The 26,222-nt window shown below is 37.7% G+C and overlaps 1 protein-coding gene across 2 annotated transcripts in view; it reads right to left on the bottom strand.

Annotated features, from left to right (window-relative positions):
- MAP3K21 (mitogen-activated protein kinase kinase kinase 21) overlaps positions 1–25,469 on the bottom strand; it is a 72,958-nt gene extending 47,489 nt beyond the window's left edge. For both annotated transcript variants that reach the window (XM_007481605.2, XM_007481604.2), the window contains exon 1: positions 23,321–25,469. In XM_007481605.2, coding sequence (XP_007481667.2) covers positions 23,321–24,287 — 967 coding nt within the window. In that variant the 5' untranslated portion in view covers positions 24,288–25,469. The remainder of the gene's footprint in view (positions 1–23,320) is intronic.
- Between the last annotated feature and the right edge of the window lie 753 nt (positions 25,470–26,222).

Below are 26,222 nucleotides of genomic sequence, written 5' to 3' on the forward strand. Positions count from 1 at the left end.
TTCCTTGACTCCTGAATAAATCTCATTTTTTCCTATTTTCATCCCTTTGTATTGTTCCCTGAGCCTGGAATGCCATCCTTTACTTTTTTTTTTAACCCACTGAAATTCTTGTCATCTTTTAGTTTAAAGGCCAAATCAAATGGTTGACGTGGTAATTGTACATCTTGCCACTTTAGAAGCAGGTAAAAGGGGGGAGGTGAGGGTCTCCCCTTTCTTCACCATCTACTTATTTGTGATCTCACAATCAATATTCTCTTACCATCATTCTTATTAAAATGTCACTCACTAAGTCTGAGTCTATATATCAGTTCTTATTCTAATTGCTCTCTCTTTCCTTGATACCTTCTTTTTCCTTTATGAAATTCCTTATCCCTACCTTCCATGACATTAGGCTATCTTGCTTCTTCTATTAAGAAAATTATTAATAAAGAGGGATAGTTCCCATTGACTGCCCTGTCTCCTTGACTGCATTTCTTTTTTACCTATAAAAGTAAATGCTTCTCTATCAATTGCTTTTCTCTCTCATGTTTGTTTGCTCAGACCTCACTTCTTGTGTGAATAACTCTGAACTATAAGTAGCCAACCGTAAACTCTTTCCAAGCTTCAAGTCCTTGACTCTAACATATCTCTTATCAACTATTTCCATTTGTATATTCCACCATCATCTTAAACTAAATAGGACTAAAACTGAAATCATTTTTAGATGGCCCCTGAGTAGAAGCAGGGCTCTTTCTCTACTCTCCACCAACGAGACACAGTGCTTCAAAAGGACAAACCCCAAATCAGACGAGCTAAGGAGTTCCACGGTAGGTTACCGCATGGAAGGTAGGCAAAGTTTGGGCATTTCCATGCAAAAAGGGGGCAAAATCACACCCACCAAGGGGCAAGCTCATCACCACTCCCCAACTCCACCTATGGTACCAGAGTCCGAGCAAGCACAGGACAACCTCTAAGTTCTTGAGGGAGGTCAACATGGACAAACCCCTAGGAGAAATGAGACTTGGGACCCCAAGAGCATAAGGAAACATGGAGATAGGGTGTGGAAATTGGGCAGAGAGGGGAGGCTCACAGCAAATGCCACAAAGACCAGAAAAATAGCCTCCAGGCAAAAACCTCCCCTGAGCTCAATATGGAGACTTGCCTACCCTCCATACCCAGACCTGTGAGGGGCAATATTCAAGTTCTCAGGTGCTGGACTTGCCCCTGAGAGCAGCAAGATTTGGGACTCGAGGAGGTGGAGGAAATGTGGAGTTAGGGCTCAAAGACTGGGCAGAGAGGAGAGGCTCACAGAAGATACCAGAGACCCCAAAAATAGCCTCTGGCCAAAACCTCTCCTGTGCTCAATACAGATACTTGCATACACGCCACACCCAGACCTCTGCCAGGCAATCTTTAAGTTCTCAGTGGCTGGACTTGCCCCTGAGAGCAGAGAGACTTGGGTCCCCAGGAGACTGAGGAATATGGAGCTTGGGTGAAGAGACTGAGAAGGACTGCCCACAGCAGACACTGCTGGGACTTGAAAAAACATCCTCAGGGCAAAAATCTCTCAGGAGCCCAATATAAAGACCGCCCACACTCCTCTCTTAAGACTTCTGACCAGAAATGAACAAGGCAAGGGCCACCAACTCCCAAGAACTACATTCCACAACCACCAAAAAGAAAACAAGAAGAAAACCTTAACCCTTGATAATTTTTATGCAGAAAAATATCCAGACTAAAGAGGAGCAGCAGAAGATGACAAACAAGTAAACACACCCAAACTTTCCAAAAAAAAAAGGGGGGGGGGAATTTGGTCACAAGTTTTTGAAGAGTTAAAATCTGAGATTATGAGAAAGATGGAAGAGATTTGGCAAGAAAAGTGGGAAACTATTCAAAAAGAAAATAACAAGTTTAAAAGATAGGATCTCCCACTTGGAAACTGAAGCCCAGAAATCAAATGAAATAATAAGCAAACTGAGGTCCAGAAATGACCTGCTAAAAGTCATGAAAAGCAGGATAGATCAAACAGAAAAGGAAAATTAAAAGATCTTAGCTGAAAACCAGTCATTAAAAACTAGAATTGGACAAATAGAAGCCAATGATCTCACAAGACAGCAAGAATTAATAAAGCATAGTCAAAAGAATGACAGGTTAGAAGGAAACACAAAATATCTCATTGAAGGGATGGTTGACTTCGAAAACAGATCTTGGAGAGGCAATTTGAGAATCAAAGGCCTACCTGAAAACCTGGAAACAAACAGAAACCATAACATCATACTACAAGAAATTATCCAAGAAAATTACCCTGATGTTCTGCAAAAATAGAGGACAAAATAGAAAGAGTACATAGATCACTTGTGCACTAACTCCTCAAAAGAAAACCCCCAGGAATGTAACTGCCAAATTCAAATTTCCAAGCTAAGGAGAAAATATTACAAGAAGCTAGAAAGAGACAATTCAGATATCAAGGAGCACAAATCAGTATGACACAGGATCTGGCAGCCTACACACTAAAGGACCACACATTTTGGGAATATGATATTCAAAAAGACAAGAGAATTGGGTCTAAAAACAAGGATCATATGTCTATCAAAATTGACTATATACTTCCAGGGGAAAGTATGGGCCCTCAACAAAATAGAAGACTTCCAAATATTTGTAAAGAAAAGTCCAGAACTAAACAGAAAATTTGATATTGAAATACAAAAACCAAGAGAAACATAAAAAGGTAAATAAGAAAAAGATGAACCTTTTTTTTTTCTTTAAGGGCTTCAGTAAGGCCAATTTGTTTATATTCCTATATGGAAAAATGTCATTTGTAACTCTTAAAAATTATATTCACTATTATAGTAGTTAGAAGAATTATTCATAGGTAGAGATTGGAGTACTAAGTGGTTTAAAATGATATGCAAAAATGGGGGGATAGAAGATGGCACCAAGAGAAACTTGAAGGAATAAGAAAAATAGGATAATCTATACCACGCAAAGAGGCACATAGAAGGAAGAGGGGAAGAATATTATTATAAGAAGGAGACGGAGAGAATGCTAATAGGTAATATTCAAACCTTACTCTCAGTGGAATCAATTCTGAGAGGGAAGGGCATCTAGATCCATTGAAGTATCAAATTTTCTTACCCTCTAGGGAAGTTGAGAGGGGAAAACTAAGGGGTGGGGGGAGTGAGGCTGAGAGTTAAAAAAAAAGGAAGAAACAGGAGGGAGATAGGAATTCACTAGGCCCTAAAAATACAAGGGGAATAAAAAGGAGGGGGAAGAAAGGGAGGGTGGGGATGGAAGCAATACTAGGGAGGGAGAGTGTGTGGGGTAGCTTAAAAATATCCTAAAGAAAAATAAGGGGGGAATAAGAAGGGAGGGGAGAGAAAGGAAAGCATAATAAGGGTGGGGATTAGTGGGACTGATTAAAAATAAAACATTGATATAGAAGGAAATAGTGAAAGAAGAAAGGGCAGGACAATGAGAGGAAATAAAAATGTTGGGGAATACACAAGTGGTAACCATAACTCTGAATGTGAATAGGATGAACTCAACCATAAAAAGGAAGCATATAGCAGAGTGGAGTAGAAACCAAAATCCTACCATATGCTGTTTAAAAGAAACACACAAAAGGCAGGTAGACACACACAGAGTAAATGTAAAAGGCTGGAGAAAAATCTATTGGGCATCAACTGAGAAAAAGAAGACAGGAGTCGTAATCATGGTATCTGACAAAGCCAAAGTAAAAATAGATCTAGTTAAAAGAAATAGGGAAGGTAATTACATCCTGATAAAAGGCAGTATAGACAATGGGGAAATATCAGTACTCAATAAGTATGCACCAAATGGTATAGCATCCAATTTTCTAAAGGAAAAATTGGTGGAGGTCAAGGACGAAATAGATAGTAAAGCTATAGTAATGGGAGACCTGAACCTTCCTCTATCAGATCTAGATAAATCAAACCAAAAAATAAATATGAAAGAGGTAAGAGATGTGAATGAAATCTTAGGAAAACTAGAGTTAATAGACACGTGGAGAAAAAAATAAATAGGGTCAAAAAAGAATACACTTTCTTCTCAGCAGCACATGGTACATACACAAAGAATGACCATGTACTAGGGCATAAAAACATGGCAAACAAGTGCAAAAGAGCAGAAATAATAAGTGCAACCCTTTTCAGATCATAATGCAATAGAAATAATAATTAGTAAGGGTACATGGAGAGGCAAATCAAAAATTAATTGGAAATTAAATAATATGATTCTCCAAAATCAGTTAAAGAACAAACTATAGAAACAATAATTTCATGAAGAAAATAACAATGATGAGATATCCCTTCAAAATCTCTGGGATGTAGGGGGTAAATTCATATCCTTGAGTGCATATATTAACAAATAAGGGAGGGCAGAGGTCAATGAATTGGGCATGCAAATTAAAAAACTAGAAGTGAACAAATTAAAAATCAACAGATGAAAACTAAATTAGGGATCCTAAAAATTAAAGGAGAAATTAATAAAATCAAAAATAAAAGAACTATTGAATTAATAAATAAGACTAGAAGCTGGTACTTTGAAAAAAACAAATAAAATAGACCAAATACTGGTCAATCTAATAAAAAAAGGAAAGAAGAAAACCAAATTAATAGTATCAAAGATGAAAAGAGAATAATAAAGAGAAATCAAAGCAATCATTAAAAACTATTTTGCCCAATTATATGGCAATAAATATGGTAATCTAGGTGATATGGATGAATATTTATAAAAATGCAAATTGCCTAGATTAACAGAAGAAGAAACATAATATTTCAATAACTGCATATCAGAAAAAGAAATTAAACAAGCCATCAAAGAACTCCCTAAGAAAAAAATCCCCAGGACCAAACGAATTCACAAGTGAATTCTATCAAACATTCAAAGAACAACTAATCCCAATCCTATACAAACTATTTGACATAATAAGCAAAGAAGGAGTTCTACCAAATTTCTTTCATGACACAAAATTATGAAATAAATATGGCCAAGTAGACCAAAAACAAAGAAAGAAAACTATAGACCAATCTCCTTAATCAATATAGATGCAAGCATCTTAAATAGAATACTAGCAAAAGACTCCAGCAAGTGATCACAACAGTTATTCATTATGAACAGGTGGGATTTATACCAGGAATGCAAGGATGGTTCAATATTAGGAAAACAATTCACATAATTGACCATATCAACAAGCAAACCAACAAAAATCACATGATTATCTCAATAGATGCAGAAAAAGCCTTTGACAAAATACAACACTCATTCCTATTGAAATCACTAGAAAGTATAGGAATAGAAGGGCCTTTCCTAAAAATAATAAACAGTACATACCTAAAACCAATAACAAGTGTCATCTACAATGGGGATAAATTAGAAGCATTCCCAGTAAGATCAGGAGTGAAACAAGGATGCCCATTATTACCTCTCTTATTTAACATTGTACTAGAAACACTCCCAGTAGCAATTAGAAAAGAAAAAAGAAATTGAAGAGATTAAAATAGCTTAAGGAGGAGACCAAGCTATTCACTCTTTGCAGATGATATGATTGTCTACTTAAAGAATCCTAGAGAATTCACTAACAAGCTAGTGGAAACAATTAACAACTTTAGTAAAGTTGCAGGATACAAAATAAACCCACATAAATCATCAGCATTTCTATATACTTCCAACTCATCCTGGCAGCAAGAGTTAGAAAGAGAAATTCTATTTAAAATCATTCTAGACAATATAAAATAGGAATCTATCTGCCCAGACAAACACAGGAACTATATGAATACAACTACAAAACACTTTCCACGCAATTAAAACTAGATCTAAATAACTGGAAAAACATTGATTGCTCATGGGTAGGACAAGCTAACATAATAAAAATGACAATCCTTAAACTGTTTATTTACTTATTTCATGTTATACCCAACAAACTACCAAGAAACTTTTTTACTGAATTAGAAAAAAGAATAACAAAGTTTATTTGGAAGCACAAAAGATCAAGAATATCAAGGAAAATAATGAAAAAAATGTGAAGGAAGGTGGCCTAGCATTACCAGATCTTAAACTGTACTATAAAGCAGTGGTCATCAAAACAATATGGTACTAGCTGGGAGGCAAAGAGATAATAAGGGGAAAAAAAGACTCGTACAAGAATATTCATAACCTCGCTCTTTGTGGTGGCAAAAAATTGGAAAATGAAGGGATGCCCTTGATTGGGGAATGGCTGAAAAAATTTTGGTATATGTTGGTGATGGAATACTATTGTGCCCAAAGGAATAATGAACTGGAGGAATTCCAAGTGAACTGGAGCGACCTCCAGGAATTGATGCAGAGTGAAAGGAGCAGAATTAGGAGAACATTGTACACAGAGACTGATACACTGTGGTACAATAGAATGTAATGACTTCTCTACTAGTAGTAATGCAATGATCCAGAACTATTCAAAGGGACTTATGAGAAAGAATGCTAACCACATCCAGAGGAAGAACTGTGGGAGTAGAAACACAAAAGGAAAACAACTGTTTGATCACATGAATCGGATGGGGTTATGATTGGGGATATAGACTCTAACTGATCACACTAGTGCAAATATCAATAATATGGAAATAGTTCTTGATCAATGACACATGTAAAACCCAGTGGAATTGCACATCAGCTACAGGAGGGGCTGGGAAAGGGGAGGGAAAGAACATGATTCTTGTAACTATGGAAAAAATATTCTAAATTAACTAATTAAATAAAATTTTCAAAAACAAAAATAAACAGAAGGGAGGATCAGTGGAATAGACTTGGGGTAAGTGACCTCAGCAAGACAGTCTATGATAAACCCAAAGATCCCTGCTTTGGAAACAAAAATCTACTATTTGACAAAAACTGCTGGGAAAACTGGAAAACAGTATGGGAGAGATTAGGTTTAGATCAACATCTCACACCCTACCCAAGATAAACTCAGGATGGGTGAATGACTTGAATATAAAGAAGGAAATTATAAGAAAATTAGGTGAACATAGAATAGTATACTTGTCAGATCTTTGGGAAAGGAAAGATTTTAAGACCAAACAAGAGTTAGAAAAAATTACAAAATACAAAATAAATAATTTTGATTACATTAAATTAAAAAGATTTTGTACAAACAAAACCAATACAACCAAAATTAGAAGAGAAGCAACAAATTGAGGAAAAATCTTTGTTTTTTTTTATTTTTATAAATTTATTTTTTATTTATTTTTATTAAATTTATTAAATTATTTAATTATTTTTTGTTTTATTTTATTTATATTATTTATATTCATATTAATTTTATTAAATTTATATTTTTATTTAAAAATTCTGACAAAGGTCTAATTACTCAAATTTATAAAGAGCTAAATCAATTGTTCCAAAAACCAAGCCATTCCCCAATCAATAAATGGGCAAGAAACATGAATAGGCAATTTTCAGATAAAGAAATCAAAACTATTAATAAACACATGAAAAAGTGTTCTAAATCTCTTATAATCAGAGAAATGCAAATCGAAACAATTCTGAGGGACCACCTCACTCCACATATTGGCTAACATGACAGCAAAGGAAAGTAATAAATGTTGGAGGGGATGTGGCAAAATTGGGACATTAATACATTGCTGGTGAAGTTGTGAATGGATGCAACCATTCTGGAAGGCCATTTGGAACTATGCCCAAAGGGCACTAAAAGACTGCCAGCCCTTTGATCTAGCCATAGCACTGTTGAGTTTGTACCCCACAGAGATAATAAGGAAAAATACCTGTACAAGAATATTCATAGCCACCCTCTTTGTGGTGGCAAAAAATTGGAAAATGAAAATTGCACATGGGCTATGGAAAGGAGTTAGGGGGAGGGGAAGGAAAGAACATGAATCATGTAACCATGGAAAAATATTCTAAATTAAGTAAAAATTTTCAAAATAAAAATAAAACAAATCATTTTACCCCTGAAACCAGTCCTCCCTAACTTTCCTATTCTTACTAATGACACAATTCTTCCTAATTATTCAGATATGAAAATTGTCTTAACTATTCCCTTGCTTCCTCCTAACCAGTCATCTAGATCTATAGACTGCTCAAAAATATCTCTTACATTTATTTCTTCTATATCATTTTTATTGCCACCATCCTAGTTGAAGCCCTTATCTTATATCTGAATTAAAACTATCTTTTATTTCCTAATTTCAGGTCTTTCAACTCTCCTAATCCTTCCTGCAGATTGTTGTCCAATTAGTCTTAAAACATAGTCTTCATTATGTTACCTCTCTATGTGGAAATCTTCAGTAGATTCCCACTTTCTAGAAAAAAAAATGCATTAACCCCTTAGCCTAGAAATTAAGGGTTTTCACAATTTCACCCCAAATGACTTTTCCCACTTTATTTCCTACTATTCCCACAACAAACACTCTATTCAAACTAGGCAGGGCTAGTATTACAGAATCTTGACAACCTACTCTCCCTTGTCCAGACCTACCCATGCCATCCTTAGGAAACTCTTCCCTCTCATTTCTATAAATCCTATCTATTTTTCAAAGTCAAGCTCAAGTTCTGCTTCTCCATTAAAGGCTCTCTGACTACATCAGTTCTTCTTTACCTTTCCCAGCTTTGAATATCTATCACACACATAGTTTATTAATTCCCTGCTTCTAATTGTTAATTGTTTTTTCTTTTGAATTTGTTTTGCTTCTTTGCCTAGACTGCTAGCTCCTTGACCTCAGAAAACATATGGAAAATATTTACTTCTTTGTATCACCCACAGAGCCTGGTATAACACCTTGTACATAAAAAAAAACACTCAGTATAAGAAGGTAGGTGGCACAATAGGTAGAGCACCAGCCTGAAGTCAGGAGGACCTGGCCTCAAATACATAGCTGTGTGACCCTAGGCAAGACACTTAGCCTCATTTGCCTAGTTTTTACCCTTCTATATTAGAGTTGTTACTAAGACAGAAAGTAGGGAAAGAAAAAAAGATACTCAATAATATTTCATAATCAGTGAGAAGTAAGAGATAAAAAAAAGGACAGTCTATGTCTTCCCACTGCTACTCATACAAAGTCAACAGAGTAGAACGGATATCCTGTAACATTTATGGGAGGACATGGACAAGTTATATAGGATGAAAAGGCAGGGATGAATACCCAGAAAGATGAGATCACAGATCCATTAAGAAATGATGATGATAACTTTAAACCTACTAATATAGTTTTATACAGAAATACAACTTCCAAAAACACAGGATTTAAAATTTGTACATAATGAACTTCTTTCCTAGTCCCTATCCCTTATAAACAAAATTATCTATTAAAAAAAAAAGTTAGCCCTGATACTCCATGTAATTAGATCCTAAATGTGACCTAATTCAAAAAAAGCAATTAAATGGAATGCAGTAAGACATTCTTGGTAGTTAGAATACACTGGACTTTTCATTAATTATACATTTTCCTTTTTTCTCAATTTTAATGTCTCCCAAATATTGAAATGAATGTGCAATATTATTGATTCAGGAGCTCCCACTAATGATACAGAACATAATCTATCAAGCCTGCCCATTCTGTGAAACTCATTCTTTCAAAAGTTCATAATAGGTGAACTACCCAACATCCAATGTTCAATCTTACTCTGATAAACTCCTTCCTGCCAAACAAAATCAAATCCAAACTGATAGCTTGGGTTTTTTTGCATGGGACTTAACATTTTTCAAACCATTATCTCATTTCATTCTAAGTCAACAAGCATTTATTAAGTACTGACTATGTGCCAGACAAAGAGCTAAGCACGAAGGAAAATTTTTTAAAAGGTTAAAAAATAGTTCCTGTCCACAAAGAGCTCACATTCCAGTGGGAGAAACATTGTGCAAAGAGAGACAGCTAAGTAACTCAGTAGACAGTGGCAAGAATGGAATCAGGGAGACCTAAGTTCTCAGACAACTAGCTATATGATCCTGGGCAAGTCATTTAACCCTCTTTGTCTTAGTTCCTCATATGTAAAATGAGCTGGAGAAGGAAATGGCAAACTATTCCAGTACCTTTGCCAAGAAAACCCCAAATGGAATCACAAAGTATCACACACACTTGAAACAACTAAACAACAAATGTGCACATAACTATGTACATTGAAGGTACAGTATAAAAGAAAGGGTATAGAAGGTCAAATTGAGCTGAATGTTGAAGGAAGTCAATGAAGGTAGGAGGCAAAAGTGAAGAGAAAAAACATTCATTCCGTGGTCAGGAGAAAGCCAGTGCAGAAGCATATTAAGACAGAGGATAATATCAAATAAAGCTGTACACTAGTATAATATAATTGAAATTACATTGGATTTGGGATCAGAGAGTGTGAATACTACCTGTGTCATGTTGGTCAGTTCATTTAACCTCTTTGAGTATATTTCCTCATTTGTAAAACAAGGGGCTTAAACCATGATGTTCTTTAATGTCCCTTCCAGCTCAAAATCCAATGACCTATTATTTATTGCATTATCCTCTCACCTCAAAATCCAATGAGGATTTTGTAGTACTGCATATTCTGCAATATACTTCAGTATTACTTCCTACCCCTTACCTACATGGAATAGCAATGATCAGATAGAATAAAAAGCATTGAAGAATTAGGGATTTGGAAAAAAGGAAACAAAAAAACTGAGAAAAACTGACATGAACATTAAAGGCAAGTTTTATTTCTGATCAAAAATTGTTAGAAGATTTTAGAAACAAAGCAGAAACAATGTTTTTAAACCTCTCTGAAAGACCTATTGTTTTAAAATATACCTTTTTCTACTGATACAAAGTTTGCCTACAGGGTGGAATATTTTATACTATTCCTGTTTCTCTGAAAAGTTAAAATAACAAATTACAATTATGCTTTTAGAATAGCATGAAAGACCTATTGTTTTGAATTCCACAGTAAATGTGTTGAAAATTCCTGACATTCCTTATCTTTTGGGTCATGTGACTGAAACCAAAAAATAGCCAACCTTACAACAGGTAATACAATTTGGGCATCCTTCCAGGTTTCAATCTGTGAACAAATATAAGGTTACAGCAAACTTCCACTTCCTGTCATTAAAGCAGGAAAAACTACAGAATATTAGTTATCCAGCAGAAACTGTAATGCACTAACTAGTCAAATGAGTTTGTTCCTCCCAGAGATTGGAAATTCTTCTGAGTTAGTAACCTAGCAACTTCTGCTTGAACATCCTTTTGTGCTGAGTTCTGCTAAGATTTTTAACCCTCATTAGGTTCATTCTTTAACAATTGGCCTTTATAACCTTGTACTTAGTCTACTTTTTTCAACCATGGGCCACTAAAATACCTTTAGTCTTTTAGAAGCCAAATAATTTGCAGCAGGCACATTAAAAACTTTTTCAACTTATCAGACCACTTTATTAACACATAATTTTTTTAATTAGAAAGATAAAATTAGTATAAATTAATAAGTAACTATATTGGTCTTATTTAAATATTGTAAGAAAAATACAGAACAAAAATTTGAAGAAAAGCAACAAGGATAAATATATTTACAGAAAGCCTCTTGTCCCAGGGCTATCTGAACTTTGAAAATAAACCATAAGATCCAGTGATTATGCTGCTTCTCCATAAACAGGGGGCTTTAATTTTCTAATTTTATTCATTGATACAGAATGTATCCTATCTATTTTTTCTGAACACTTCCACTTCAACCATCTTAAATTACCACTTTGAAGATGCTACCTCCCCACTCAAAACTTGAAATTAATTCTTCCCACCTACTATATAAAGTCCAAACTTCTTAGTTTAGTATTAAAGTTCCTCTAGATTTGGCTTATAATATAATATACCTTTTCAAGCTTAAACTTCCATTGCTCCTCAAAAACAAAGCAAAACAAAGCAAAACACCTATTTATAACCTACTTTATTGCTGCTCATACACAATTTCACTTTCTCATTAAAAACATGCTCATGCTCTTTCCTCCATTTAAAATGGCTCCTCTTCCCACACCTTCTTTCATCTATTTCATTAAATTTTATCCATCCTTCAAGGTCTGGGTGAAATGCTATTTTCTTTAAGAAACCTTCCCCCTATTTGTCTGGAAGTGATCCTTCTGCATGCTGCTTCAATAGCACATAATAATAATAAATAGCTAGCATTTAAGTAGAACATTAAGGTTTTAAAAGTATATGTGTGTGTATATATATATTTATACACACACACACACAAATTTTTCCTATATAATCCTCAAAAGCTTTTATATGGAGTAGTAGCTAATATAGCAAGGCTAGTGACTTCTGTCTGCCACAGATGGTTTTGTTTCTAATTTTATCCAATATTATAGAATGTATCCTGACTACTCCCACTTCAACCATAATTTTACAGTTGAGGAAACTGAAGCAGATAAAAGGTAAATGACTAACCTAGGATTGCAAAGCTAATCACCTGAGGTTAGATTTGGACTCAGATTTTCTGCCTTCAGGTTTTGTGCTCTTATCTTGTATACTACCTAGATGTCTTGAAAACTTAGTTTTTAGCTCTTATATGATATTTATCACATTTTGGCTAGTATCCCAGATACATGGGGACAAGTTTCTTCTCTACTATGATATATAAACTTGAAGTCAAGGATCAGATCTTTCTATAACTTTGTATTCCATATAGCACACAATAATAATATATTTTCATATACATATCATATATACAATGTATTCTACATGTATTACATAGATGTGTATACACATATGCATGTCATATATTACATATGCCATATATAATGTAATTGTCATGCAGATGCCATGTATATGTATATGTATATGTATATTCAGTACTTAGTAAATATTTATGGAATTAGTGAATCAACAACTAGGAGTTTGAAAATCTTATGGAGAACAGAGGCAATGTATATTCATTTAAAATACTTAAATTTCATGTAAGTAGAAAAGCATTTGGAAATGAAAAACAAATGTATTGACATAGGTGGGCCTAAACAGAATATAAAGCATTCCAGAAATAAGTTAAATATTTGTATTGCTTAGCTTTCATGATAAATTCACTCTATAGTAATTCCAGAGCTACCTTCCTAAGACAACTCAGTACTTTAAGATTCATACATTCAAGTACAAGTACAGAAAAACTCTTCTATAATCCTCTGCCCAATACATCAATAGTAAGTTAAAGGGTAAATATGTCCTACAGTTTTTAATCACAGAAAACTTTAGCACAGTGACATTTAACCTGATGTTCAAGGAAAATACTCAGAAATAATAAGCTATACAACTTAAGTTAGTAAATTATTAAATATAAAACTAACTTTAAAAATCAGTAAATATAGTGTTTTTACCCAGTAATATTTTTAAAGCACTTCTAAAAATGAATTGCAGTAGTGAAACAGTTACCAAAGCAATTTAGAATATATGCCCCTTCCCCTTAACTTATCAGTCAAAAGTTAAAAGTAAACTTGCCAAAGTATACAGAACCTAACAGCCATGCAGAGAACAAAGCACAATGTTGTACTGCTAACAATCCTGGCTGGACAGAATCAATCCAAGGTATGTTCCTTAATCAAAAGAAGTCTTTTTATAAGGACATGGCAAAGTAGAAGTGGCAGCAGGTTAAATGTATGTATGATAAGAGGAAAAGTATAACTGAAAGGGCTATTAATATTAGTTTTTCACTAAATTGACTTACAGGAACTGAGTTTTGATATGTTCAACAAAAATAAATGAAAAAAAAAACTATTAAAGTTTTTTCTAATGTCTGCATAATGCAACAATATAAGAAAAATTCCTAAGAAAGTTAAAAAAATCAGGGAGGTAAGAAAACATCCAGAGAAGAGTTTTTATATTTGCAAAACTCACTGTCTCAGAAAGTATTTGAATTTTACATTTCCTTTTGTTCTCATACTTATTCCTTCTTCTTCCTAGGTACTACAATGGCCAAAGAGGGAGTAAAGAGAAGAAAGGAAAGGCAAAGAATCTAAGAATGAATCACAAATCTTTAAGTTTTGAAGAAATCTCAGAGGTGATCTAGCTCAAATATCAACTTAAACAAGTTCTTCTTAAAATATTCCTTGACACCTCAATGACAATTGCTTCATTCTCTCCTGAGGTAGCTCAGATTTCTTGGGATCTTAGATTTAGAGTTCGTTTTTTCCCTATGTCAAATCACCCTCTCTAAACTTTTATTTATCAATTCTATCTTCGCCCTCCAGGGCCAAACAGAATAAGTCTAGTTCTTGTTTCTACATGCCAACTCTTCACAATTTTTAACATAAGAAATCATGACTTTCCTCTCCTCCCTCATCAAAAAAAATTTCCCCACTTTACTTCACAATGCTCATATGGCATCACTTTAAGCCTTCTTGATAGCTTGATCATTCTTCCCTAGAAACATTCTAGGTTGTTACATAGCTAATTAGTGCTTCCTAAAATGTGGCACCCAGAAAAGGACTCCAGATATGGTCTGACTATGGGAGATGCATTGGAACTAGGTTCTGAACATTATAATAAAAGTACTACTATATAAATAACCATATATTTAGCACATCATTGACAAAAATGTTAAACAGAAAAGGATCAAAGGAAGAGAGCTCTCAATAGAGAACTCCCAATAAAATACAATTAGTAGACCCTCTTTGGATTCTACTGGTCTACTAGTTATGCCCCGCCCCCATCTTCTAAGCTACAGTTTTTCATTACCTCTAAGGAACTACTACGTTAGTTTATGATGCTTCCCAAATAGAACTTAACTTTTTCATTCAAAACTCTGTGTTCTTTCTTCCACCTTAAAATGTTCTCTTCCCACTTCCCCTCCCAAATATTCACCTAGAAAATCCTTCAAAGCCCAAATGACCCAGTTTTTACTAGCTGTTTAAAGTTGGGTTAACTGTGCAAAACAGTGTTGGAAGAGGGAAATGGTAAAGAGAAACTTCAAAAATAAAAAATTTTTGTTCACTTAAAAGACTATATGCTCCACCAACACTACAACCACCATGGAATACGCTCTCATCACTTCATACCGGAGCTTCTGCAACAGCCTGTTGATCGCCCCGACGTAATTCTCTCCTGATTCCACAACATCCTTCACTTAGCTTCCTAATATTCAGGCCTGACCATGTCATCTTCTAATTCCTGGCATTTTCATGGGTAGTTCCAATGTGTGAAATGCTCTGCCTCCTCATCTCTACCTCCTGACTTCTCTGGTTTTCTTCAAGTCCTAGCTAAAATCCTACCTTCTAGGCGGGCATCTACAAACTAAGGCTTCTGAACCAAATACCTTCTAACCTGCCTAGAGTTAAACATGGTTTTTATATTTGCAATTTAAGTTTTATCCTACTTAAAGGACCCTGTTCTATAGGAAGTCTTCCCTAACTCCCTTTAGTCTCCTGCCTTCATTCTGTTTATTATTTCCAATTCATAATTCATCTACTTTGTAGAGTAGTTTACATATTATTTCCCTTATTAGATTGCAAGTTCCTTGACAGCAGGAATTGTCTCCAGCCTTTCTTTGTATCTCCATTAATTAGAAGAATGGACACTTAATAAATATTTATTGATTAAATGTTTCAGAACAATGTGATACTGGCCCAGAAAGGTGTGCTCCAGGGAAGAAAACAAGTAGAACACCACTGGCAAATTCAAGAATAAAAGAATCACTTGACTTTGGAGATAAAACCTAAGAATATATATATATAAGTTTTAGCCCTAGTCTCTCTCCTGAATTTCAGTCACAGGGTACTGAAAAGTGCATATTTCAAAATGGATATCCCATAGGCATCTCAAACCCAACAGATCTAAAAAGGGAAACTCATCTTTCGCTCAAAACTCAATTCTCTAACTTAACATCCTTATTTCTCTATGAAGGACACCAGCATCATATACCAATCACACAGTTTCATAACTTGGATGTTATTCTTGACTCCTTCTCCCTAACTTCACATAGCTAATTTGCTGCCAAACTTTTTCATTTCTATCTTTATAGCTTCTGACATTTGTTCTATTCACTCTCACATAGTTCCCTTATCACCTCTTCCTTGGAGTATTGCCTTCAAAATGATCTCTTGCCTTAAGTCTCTCTCCTCCACTCCAATTTATTCTCCACAAGGCTGCTGAAAAGATATTCCTAAAGCTCAGGTCTAATCAAGTAATTCCTGTATCTTAATAAACTCTAGAAAAGCACGTATTGTCTTTAGGCTCAAATATAAATTCATTTATTTGTTATTTATAGTCCTTTACAACTTAGGTCCAACCTGTCTTCCCAACCTTGTTAAACATTACTCTTCCTCCCACTCTCTATGGTCCAGCCAAACTGACCTTTTTGTTCCTCTCACAGCACTTTTAATCCATTCCTTTGCACTAACTGACCCCATGCCTACAGTACACTCCCTCATGACCTCTTAGAATCCCAATTCTTTCAAAACCCAGCTCAAACACCATATTCTACAGGAAGCCTTTCCTGATTGCTCCCCCACAAACTAGTGCCCTCTCCTACAAGTTAACATTTATTTTGTATATATACATAGATATTTATTTACATGGTGTCTTGCCATATTGAATGTCAATTCCTTAAGGAAAACTACCATTTCATTTGTCTTTGGAGTCTCACATGCTGCCAAGAACATAATAGGTACTTCATTAATGCTTGCTGATTGTTTTATATTAATTTTAAAACACTATGTTGTAAACTACAAACCTAAAATTGAAAGTAAAATCACAACTATTTTACATCACACAATAAATGCTCAAAAATCTGAATATCACATTTTTAGAAGAGGTCTGATAATCTAGAGGGTACAGCAAAGAACAACAAATTGGTGAAATTCCTTAAGATCAAAACTTATATAGATTGGTAGAAAGAACTAGAGAAAAGAAAACACGTAGAAAAGGAGATATTACAAGTCATATTCAAGTCGTTGGGGGACTATGAGGGAGAAGAATGGTTAAATCTGCTCTGTTTGGTACCATAGGTTAAGCTGTGAAAGGAATGAAAACTTCCTAACAATGAAAACTAAAGAATAAATAAAATAAAATAAAATAAAATAAAATGGTCTTCATTAGTACATAGTGATTGCCCTTTCATTATAGATTTTCCGAGTAATTACTAAACAATCATTTTTAGATGAATAAAGGAATGAATCAAAAAGTATTTAAGTATTACTCACTATGTACAAAACACTGTTCTAAGTGCTGAATGCATTGCTGATGGGCATTTATTTACAAGTTAGATGTCCTCTAAAGTGCCTTTCTAAAATAAGATTATGCAATCCTAAATCTTTACTGCAGATTCTCTTCAGTCTTTACCCTAAACCTGAACTCTATCATTCACCCTAAATACTTTCTCCCACCTTCCAAACATCCCCATTACTATATAACATCCTTCCCTCAGGCCTGAAAACCTAGGTGTCATCCTCAACTCCTCACTATGTCTCATTACCTTCTCCCTTATCCAGTCTGTTACTACAGCCTGTCAGTTTCATCTTCGTAAAATCAAACATAACTCTAGGTAATAGAAGAAAGCCTTCCACATGTTAAGGATGACTGTCTATGAAAAATCTGTGAAATCACAGAGAAAAGACTTGCACTAGAAGAGATGTGGATAAGCTGCAGTTTGTATCAAGGGAAGGAAAATACATAAATTAAATGAAATCTGTAGGAGGGATGTAGGTAGGACAGAGAGCCAAGCCTAGGGTGTAAAGGACCTGGGTTCAAACTTGGCCTCAGACACTTTCTAGTTGTGTGATCCTGGCCAAGTTACTTATCCTAGACCTTGCTGCTCTTTTCTCTAAGAACTGATACTAAGACAGAAAATAACAGATTAAAACAAACAAATTTTTAAAAATACCCAAATCTATAGAAAACAATTTGAATTAATTCTTTCTAGGTTTGCTTTGCTAGTGTTATTGTTGCTTAGTGATGACTATTTTGTAATATGTTTAGAAGCATAACAATGTTTAGCTAATATCAAAAGTTGATAAGAAGGCTATCATGGCACAATGGAAAAAGGATGGAAATGCAAGTCAGATAACAGAATTTGAGTCCTCTCTCTGCTGCTTAGGACTTCTGTGACCTTGTGAAAGTCATAGCTTCTGTAAACCTCAGTTTCCTCATCTGTAAAATGAGAGTGGGACTAGATGAGCTTGAAGGTCTCTTAGAGCTAAAAATCCTATGATTCTATATTAGACATTTTAAAAAACATACCCATTGATTTAGACCTGATTCAGTTGCCATTAGAATATTCCAGATGTTCCTGTTATATCTCTTTGAATGGGAAAAAGCTTCTGCATGAGACAACATGCCTTAAATGGGAAAGGAAAAGAATAAAGCAGAGAAGGAAGATTGGTTTTAATTAAAAATAAGTAATTAGTCATTTTCTAAGATAAATCTCTCAGTCTGTTTAAGAAACTTATCTAGAAGTGTTAATTCCAATAATTTACTTAATTGATTTCTTCATATTTAAATATTCAAATAACAAAATTAACCAGTTATTTCATTGATGTGGTTATTCCCTGTGCTGGTACAAATATAATATCTATTTATGCTTGCTATTCATGACCTCCTGTTAGTTTGACCAAAAAAGTCCATTTGGTATGCTGTAGGAATGATAAGTTAGGGATAGATTGGTTTCTAGGGTTAGTTGAAAGAAGGGAATTTTGAGATAAGTCCTGGGAGAGGATTCTGGGAAGGAGAAAGGAATTGTGGGAGTCTGAACTGAAAATAACTGAACTAACTTCCTTCTTCGATTTCCTCTGAGGTGGAAGGGTTTTTGATTCTATCTGAATTTCCATCAAGCTGAAGGAGGGATTTTGTTCTGAGAGATTTTTCCTGGATAGTCAAGACTTCATGGAGAAATTTTTTTGCTTCTAGATAGACAAATTATTTGGAGGGAAGCAATTTCCCTGAGTCCAAAGATCATCTGCCATTGGTTCATCTGCCAGAATTCCTCTTGGGCTAAAATAATCCAAAGATTTCCATCTGTAACTTTGGGTTACTTAGTGTAGCTGCCAAACCCTGATTTTTTTCCCTTTCTTAGTTAATCACTAATGGGAAGATTATCAGAAAGTCAGATATCATGGGGAAGGGTTTTAGGTAGCACAGGGAGATGTAAGCAGGGCCCAGAGAAGAAACAGAAGGCTCCCCTTAAGCAGGAGACTCAGAAGTTGGGTGGAGTTAGTTTAAGAGTGCTAGGGTCCTATCTACCAGTTTCCCTTATTCCCTTTTGTTAGAGCCTTGGGGGGGGAGGGAGCCCCAAGGGCTCAGACTAGGGGCCGAGGGTCCCTTAGGTAGGAGCAAGAATAAAAGACCAGAGAGATTAGAATCTTTTGGGGTCAGAAGAACTGCAGACCTGGTAGCTACTGCCAGCAAAGTTTATTGAATAGGGGAAGGGTTTATAAATGAAAAAAAAAAACACAGGAATGAAGGAGCAGGGGAAGTGTGAGTACATGTGGGGTTCAGCAAGTCCATGGTTAAATGGGTACAAAAACATATTATTTCTCAAGATTGTTTTTCCTGGCCATCTGTGCCACTTCTTAAGATATTTAGTCTACTGGGATAGGGGAGATATTCACATTCCAATCTTTGTCCATAGACTGGAATATTATTTCCAAAGTTTGGACCTTTGCCCAATTTCTTAGGCCCCAAAGTTGGTTTCCATAAGTCAAGGGTTTTGTGCTTAACAGGCCCTGGGGAGTTCATAGGTGCTTTGTAACATCTAACATCCCTCTAGGACAGTTCCCCATTACAATACTAACATCCCAAGGGAACCAAAAGAGTATGTGGGCTAGTCAGTAATTATTCCTTGCTCTTGACATGTGACTAGCTCATCTTTTGACAGACTGATTCTGATCACAAATTTTTTTGATCATATCTTTTACACCACTGATACCAAATTCTAAGCCTACACAATGGACAAATAGACTAAAACAACTGGTAAATGTTTAACAAAATTTGGATAATGTTCATTTTTGGTTTTCTAAGTCAATATGCAGGGTCACAACTTAAGTATCATCCTCAACTCCTTCCTTGATCACCCTCAACATCTAATCTATTGTCATTTTTATCATCCTAACCTCTCTCCAATACATTCTTTAATCTCTTCTGACACTGCTATAATTCTGGTATAGGTTATCATTCCTGAACTACTGAAATAGCCTTTCTGGTTGATTACTTTATATCAAGTCTCTCCCCACTCTAATACATCCTCCTCTTAGCTTTCAAATTGACCTTCCTAAAATGTAGATCTGACCATAACTCCCTCCCACTAGGTAATAGACCCTAGTAGCTCCCATTACCTCTGGGATCAAATATAAAATTCTCTGGTTTTCAAAGCCTTTAAAAATCCACCCCTTCAGGACATGAATAGGAAATTTTCAGATAAAGAGATCAAAACTATTAATAAGCACATGAAAAAGTATTCTAAATCTCTTATAATCAGAGAAATGCAAATCAAAACAACTCTGAGATATCACCTCACACCTAGCAGATTGGCTAACATGACAGCAAAGGAAAGTAATGAATGTTGAAGGGGATGTGGCAAAATTGGGATATTAATGCATTGTTGGTGGAGTTGTGAATTGATCCAACTATTCTGGAGGGCAATTTGGAACTATGCCCAAAGGGTGCTAAAAGCCTCTGATCCAGTCATAGCACTGATGGGTTTGGACCCCAAAGAGATAATAAAGAAAAAGACTTGTACAAGAATATTCATAGCTGCGCTCTTTGTGGTGGCCAAAAATTGGAAAATGAGGGGCTGCCCTTCAATTGGGGAATGGCTGAACAAATTGTGGTATATGTTGGTGATGGAATACTATTGTGCTAAAAGGAATAGTAAAGTGGAGGAATTCCATGGAGACTGGAACAACCTCCAGGAAGTGATGTATAGGGAAAGGAGCAGAACCAGGAGAACAGTGTACACAGAGACTGATACACTGTGGTACAATGGAATGTAATGGACTTCTCCATTAGTGGCAATGCAGTGATCCTGAACAACTCAGAGGGATTTGTTAAAAAGAACACTATCCACATTCAGAGGAAAAACTGTGGGAGTAGAAACAAAGAAGAAAAACAACTGCTTGATTACATGGGTCAAGGGGGATATGATTGGAATTGTAAACTCTAAATGATCATCCTAGTACAAACATCAACAACAAGAAAATAGGTTTTGATCAAGGACACATGTAATACCCAGTGGAATTGCCCATTGGCTACAGGAAGGGGTGGGGAAAGGGAGGGGAAGAATATGTTTCTTGTAACTAAGGAATAATGTTCTAAATTGACTAATCAAATAAAATTTTCCAAAAAAAAAAATTTACCCCTTCGTCCCTTTTCATTCTTCTTACACTTTAAAAACCTCCACAAATCCTGTGATCCAATCACTAGAACCTTTTTGCTTTTCCTCCTACATAATATTTCCATCTCCCATCATGAGATTTTTCACTAGCTTTGCTTTCCCCAAGCCTGGAGAGCCATCTTTCCTTATTTCTGCCTTCTAGCTTATCTGGTTTCATTCAAGTCTCAGTCAAAAGTCCCACCTTCTGCAAGAAATCTTTCCCAGGCTTTAAAAGTACCCCTCACATAGTAGCTACTTAACAGATGTTAGATGATGAAATGGTTTTTTTTTCCAAAAAAGGATGGTGGAATTTGTACTAATGATTTCTTTACTATATGTGGTTAATGAGTAAATAATGCTAATGTCCTTTATGTGCTGTTTAATCAGGAACTGAATACTCTAAGGTCACTTCCTGCTCTGATGCTATTATTCTATGATTTGAGGATTTCTGCATGAGAAACAGGAGTAAAGGAGTTAACAGTCACCTTTTAGTAAGGAATTTTCTCTTGAAATAAAAAGTTAATAAACATAGTATTCACTTCTTGTAGTAAAACTAGCTTTCAAAGGTCAACTCTAGCTCCAATGATGAAAACACAATTCAAAAACATCAGAAGAATGAAGTTTTCAACATAAAACTATAAAAGGGGAAAAAGGGGAAAAGGACAGACAGACAAACAGACAGACAGACACACACATGCGCGCGCGCGCACACACACACACACCCTGTCTTTCTCTCTCTCTTCTTCTAGCAAACTTAGAAATGGTCAAAGTTATGGATTATTCTGGCAGTTCTTCCTAAATTCTGAGGTCTAATGCTGGAGAAGGCTAGAGGTGGTTTTGGTGTTAAGTCTTCATATAGCTTTGGTGAGATTGCTTAATTTAAGATTTTTAAAATAAAGATTTTTTATTATTAAAATAACTTGAGTAGCATTTCTCTATTCTACCCGATGATAAGATTTGTATTTAAACTATTTCCCCATTATTTACTGAAAATCTAGAAAATTTGCCATAATTTATAAATAACTAAACTTCATTATACAGAGTAAATCTTTAAAACATAGAAGTGTGCATGCACAGCTGGCAACATAAGTTTCTTATCTATTACCAGGAACTCAGCTAAGGAACTAATAATGTCTCCATTTGTGATCATTTTGCTTCAGTGCCCCAGAGCTAGATCTAAAAAAAGTTTCTTATCTACTAGTACCAAGAACACTCCTGAGTTAGGGAACTAATGATGCCTCCAATCATCTTTTCGATGAAGAGTGATTTTATAGAAGAGAAAAAAAAAGTAAGGACACTTTTGTAAAACCATCTTCAAAATGGGAAGAAAAAGTAACTCATGCAGTGCAACTAAAACTAGTTAAGGGGAATAAAAAGTGGGGGTGGAGGGTGGAATATGTGAAAGTCAATCCCCATCTTCACACAAATTCCTAACTCAATAATAACTGAAGAAAGTCTTGGATGTTAAGGAACCATCTCAACAAAATCACTCTTCTTGTTTTCAACCTGTGCTTGAATGAAAAGGTTCACTTGCTCCACAGTGAACCTCTTGACTTGGATTTTATACAGTGGCTATGGGCCCCTAGAACCATAGAATCATTGAGTTTTCTTCAAAGGAAGTGTATTACGAGTTCCAAAGGTGGTTACTCGGGTCCCAAGAAACTGAGGAGGCTTGATTAGGATTCAAAGTGTTTTTAGGTAAGCAGACCCCTAATTCCTGGAGATGCAACTCTCAAGCTATGTGGAACTTTAGCAACTTTGGTAAACAAACCCCTCGACCCCCAAGCTGTGCTGACCCTAAGCAACATAAGTAAACAGATTCCTCAATTCCAGATTTAATAATTCCCAGACTAATTAGCCCTAAGCAACATAGATAAGAAGACCTATAAATTCCAAGAGAAGGAACTCTCAAACTGGCTGGCCATAAGTAAACAGATCCCTCAATTCCAGGAGTAGCAACTCCAGGTTGGTTGACCCTAAAACATCTTCCGTGAACTCTGGGACCTGAACATCCTTGCCGGGTCATCCTCCTACTTACTGTTGCTAGATTTGAGGTCCCGATGTAGGATGGGCACTACGGCCTCCTCGTGCAGGTAGAGCATTCCTCGAGCGATCTGCACCGCCCAATTGACCAGGATGTGGGGAGGGATGCGGCGGGCTGGGCGCGGACTGGGCGCAGCGCCCGATGGCTCTGGGGTCCCTGTGACCGATGGGAGCTTCGGAGAGGAGGAGGAAGCGACAGCGTTGGTGGTGGGGGCGGCGGCCGCAGCTGCTGCCAGGGCCCGGTTGAGAGCGCCTCCACGGGCGAACTCCAGGACGAGGCAGAGGTTGGGCTGCTGCAGGCAGACGCCGCGCAGCTGGATGATGTTGGGGTGCCGCAGCATGGAGAAGAGCTTCGCCTCCCTCAACACGCTGTCGGCCGCCGCCGCAGGGTCCTGCTCAGGATCCCGCCGCGCCGCCTTCACGGCCACTTCTTGGCCCGCCCAGGTGGCCCGGTACACCTGCCCGAAGCCGCCAGCGCCGATCAGCTCTTTGAGCTCCAGCCACTCGAACTCGATCTGCATAGGGGAGCCGGGCCTTGGGACATCGGGCGGAGAAGGCGGAGGGGGAGGCGGGGGCACAGGCGGAGGCGGCGGCTGGCGGGGCCGCTGGCGGGCGGGTTCGGGCGGCCGCGGCGGGTAGCAAGGGGCCACGTAGTTGGCGGGGAAGATGCCGAGGCGCCGCTGCACCTGGCCAGTCCACCAGCCCTCATCGCCCGACACGGCGGCGTCCTGCGACAGCACCTCTACCAACTGGCCCCGCCGCAAGCTCAGCTCATCCTCGCCGCTCGCCTCATAGTCGTAGAGGGCGGCCCAGAGTCGGCTGCCCCCTGCTATCAAAGACGAGGATGAGCAGCAGGAGGAGGCGGAGGAAGACGAGGACGAGCAGCCCGCGCCCGCCGCAGGCGCTTCCCGGGCTGGGCCGGCAGGCCCCTCGGTCGCTCCTTCGGCGCCCGGGAAGGCCATGGTGGGGGTGATGGGAAGGAGAGGTCGAGGAAGAAGAGGGCTAGAGGAGAGAGGGGAACACGAGCTCAACCGCCGGGCAGGCGCATCGTCCTCCCCCAACTCCTCTCCTCCAGGCCTCTTGCTTGGCCTTCCGGCCGCAGAGTTCACTACAGCTGCAGCCGCCGCTGCTGGGGAGCTCGACGGAGAACTGAGGGAGACGAGGGAGGCAGCAGCGTGGCGGGGATAGGACGGACGTGAGTTGCAGGCAGTCGGAGTTGGGGGGCTCACAGCGCGCTCGGGGGACAGCGAGCCCAAGCGGCGTGGGCCCCCAGCTCTTCCTCAGTTGCCCCTGCTGCCACCGCCGCCTCCACCGCAGCAGCGGCGGTCGCCGGGGCGGGCGCTGTCACCACCATGATCGACTTCGGCCTGTCTCCGAGCTCACTTCCCGGCCTCTGCAGTGGTAGCCGCTCGGGCCACCCGGTCCCCTCCAATCGCCTCCCCTCATTGGAGCACCCTCCTCACGTGACCGGAGGAACGGAGAGGGGTGGGAGGAGGAAGCGGGGAACCCAGATAAGTTTTCAGGAAAGTTTAAACTAGCGTTCTGGAGTAGACCAACTCCGGTACAGGTGAAGATCTCCCCAGGGTTCTTAATGTTTTTTTGACTTGCTTTCTATTTTGGGGACGAGGATGGGGAAGTAAACCGTTCCAGAGCAAGAATGTTGTAGGTTCATTATCTCCGAGCGGAGCAGATCGCATTACAGGTCGTAGTGGGGTTCCGAGCCAGGGAGGTTCACCTCACCAGATCACTAAGCCAAGAGCATTTCAGCTCCAAAGTGCGTTGTGAAACTGAGGTTACGAATCACAGGACAGAGTGCATGGCAGATCATTTTTGTCCAAGAACCGCCCCTCTCCTAGACAGTAAATCTCCTGTTTGCCCTCTCTCCGTTGTGTTTGAATGGAAAAGGACCTCCTGTCCTCCTATGAACCCACTGACTTAGATTTATGTGACAGTGGCAGTGATTGTGTTACTAGTTTCTGGCCTTTTACAGTATTGTCCTCTCCCAACCTTTGACACTCCCACGCCCAAGAAAGGAGGTTAGACTTAAGATTGTCCTTGTATTCTGCTATGATGCACATATGAACAACATGAAATGTTCTGTAACCCACAAGGGACAGATAGCCAATAAATATATATTCTTCATCTTTTACATCCATCTGGCATACTTATCTTCACATACTGTATATTTACATAGATCAATGACAATCAGCAATGATTGATATATGATCAATATATGATACATACACTGATCAAATGCAATATACACATTAACATATGCAAGTAATCAGGATGTAATTCTCATTTAACCAGTATGTGTTGTACATATAATCTTCAAGTGATTTAAATTTAGATGTGTGTGTGTGTGTGTGTCTAATCAGTAAGCTTGGGTGGACATAAAAACAAAGGTTAGTATTCAAGAATTGTTTTTTTCAGAAACATTCACCTGTTACAGATAATACAAACCTGTATCAAGAGCTCACATTTAGTCCTATATTTGAAGTTTTAAATAGGGTAGGCATATCCCCCACATGCAAAGGCAGAACAAGGAGAATAATTGGGTATAGGATATCCAGCCTTGTGGGGCTTTTCACAAGTTGCAAGACAGTCTCAGGCAGCAAGACCTCTCCTTTCTCTTCAGAAGGGGCCTACCATCTGCAGATATTTAGTGGAGGTTCATCATGCTTTGACAAGATGATGAAAAATAAAATAACTGACTTTTAAGTGCAGTCCAGCAATATCTCAATCAATATTCACTTGCTCTAGCTCAAGATAACAAGAGCATATAAAAATTTAAGACCTTTTCTATTGGCCTGCTGCCAAGCTAGGGTGGGCTTGCAGCTAACTCTAGGGCACCCCCCTCCATGCAGTCACACTAGATTGGAAGGCTGCAAGGTAGT

This window comes from Monodelphis domestica, chromosome 2, assembly GCF_027887165.1.
Source record: "Monodelphis domestica isolate mMonDom1 chromosome 2, mMonDom1.pri, whole genome shotgun sequence".
In the NCBI taxonomy this organism is placed as follows: domain Eukaryota; kingdom Metazoa; phylum Chordata; class Mammalia; order Didelphimorphia; family Didelphidae; genus Monodelphis; species Monodelphis domestica.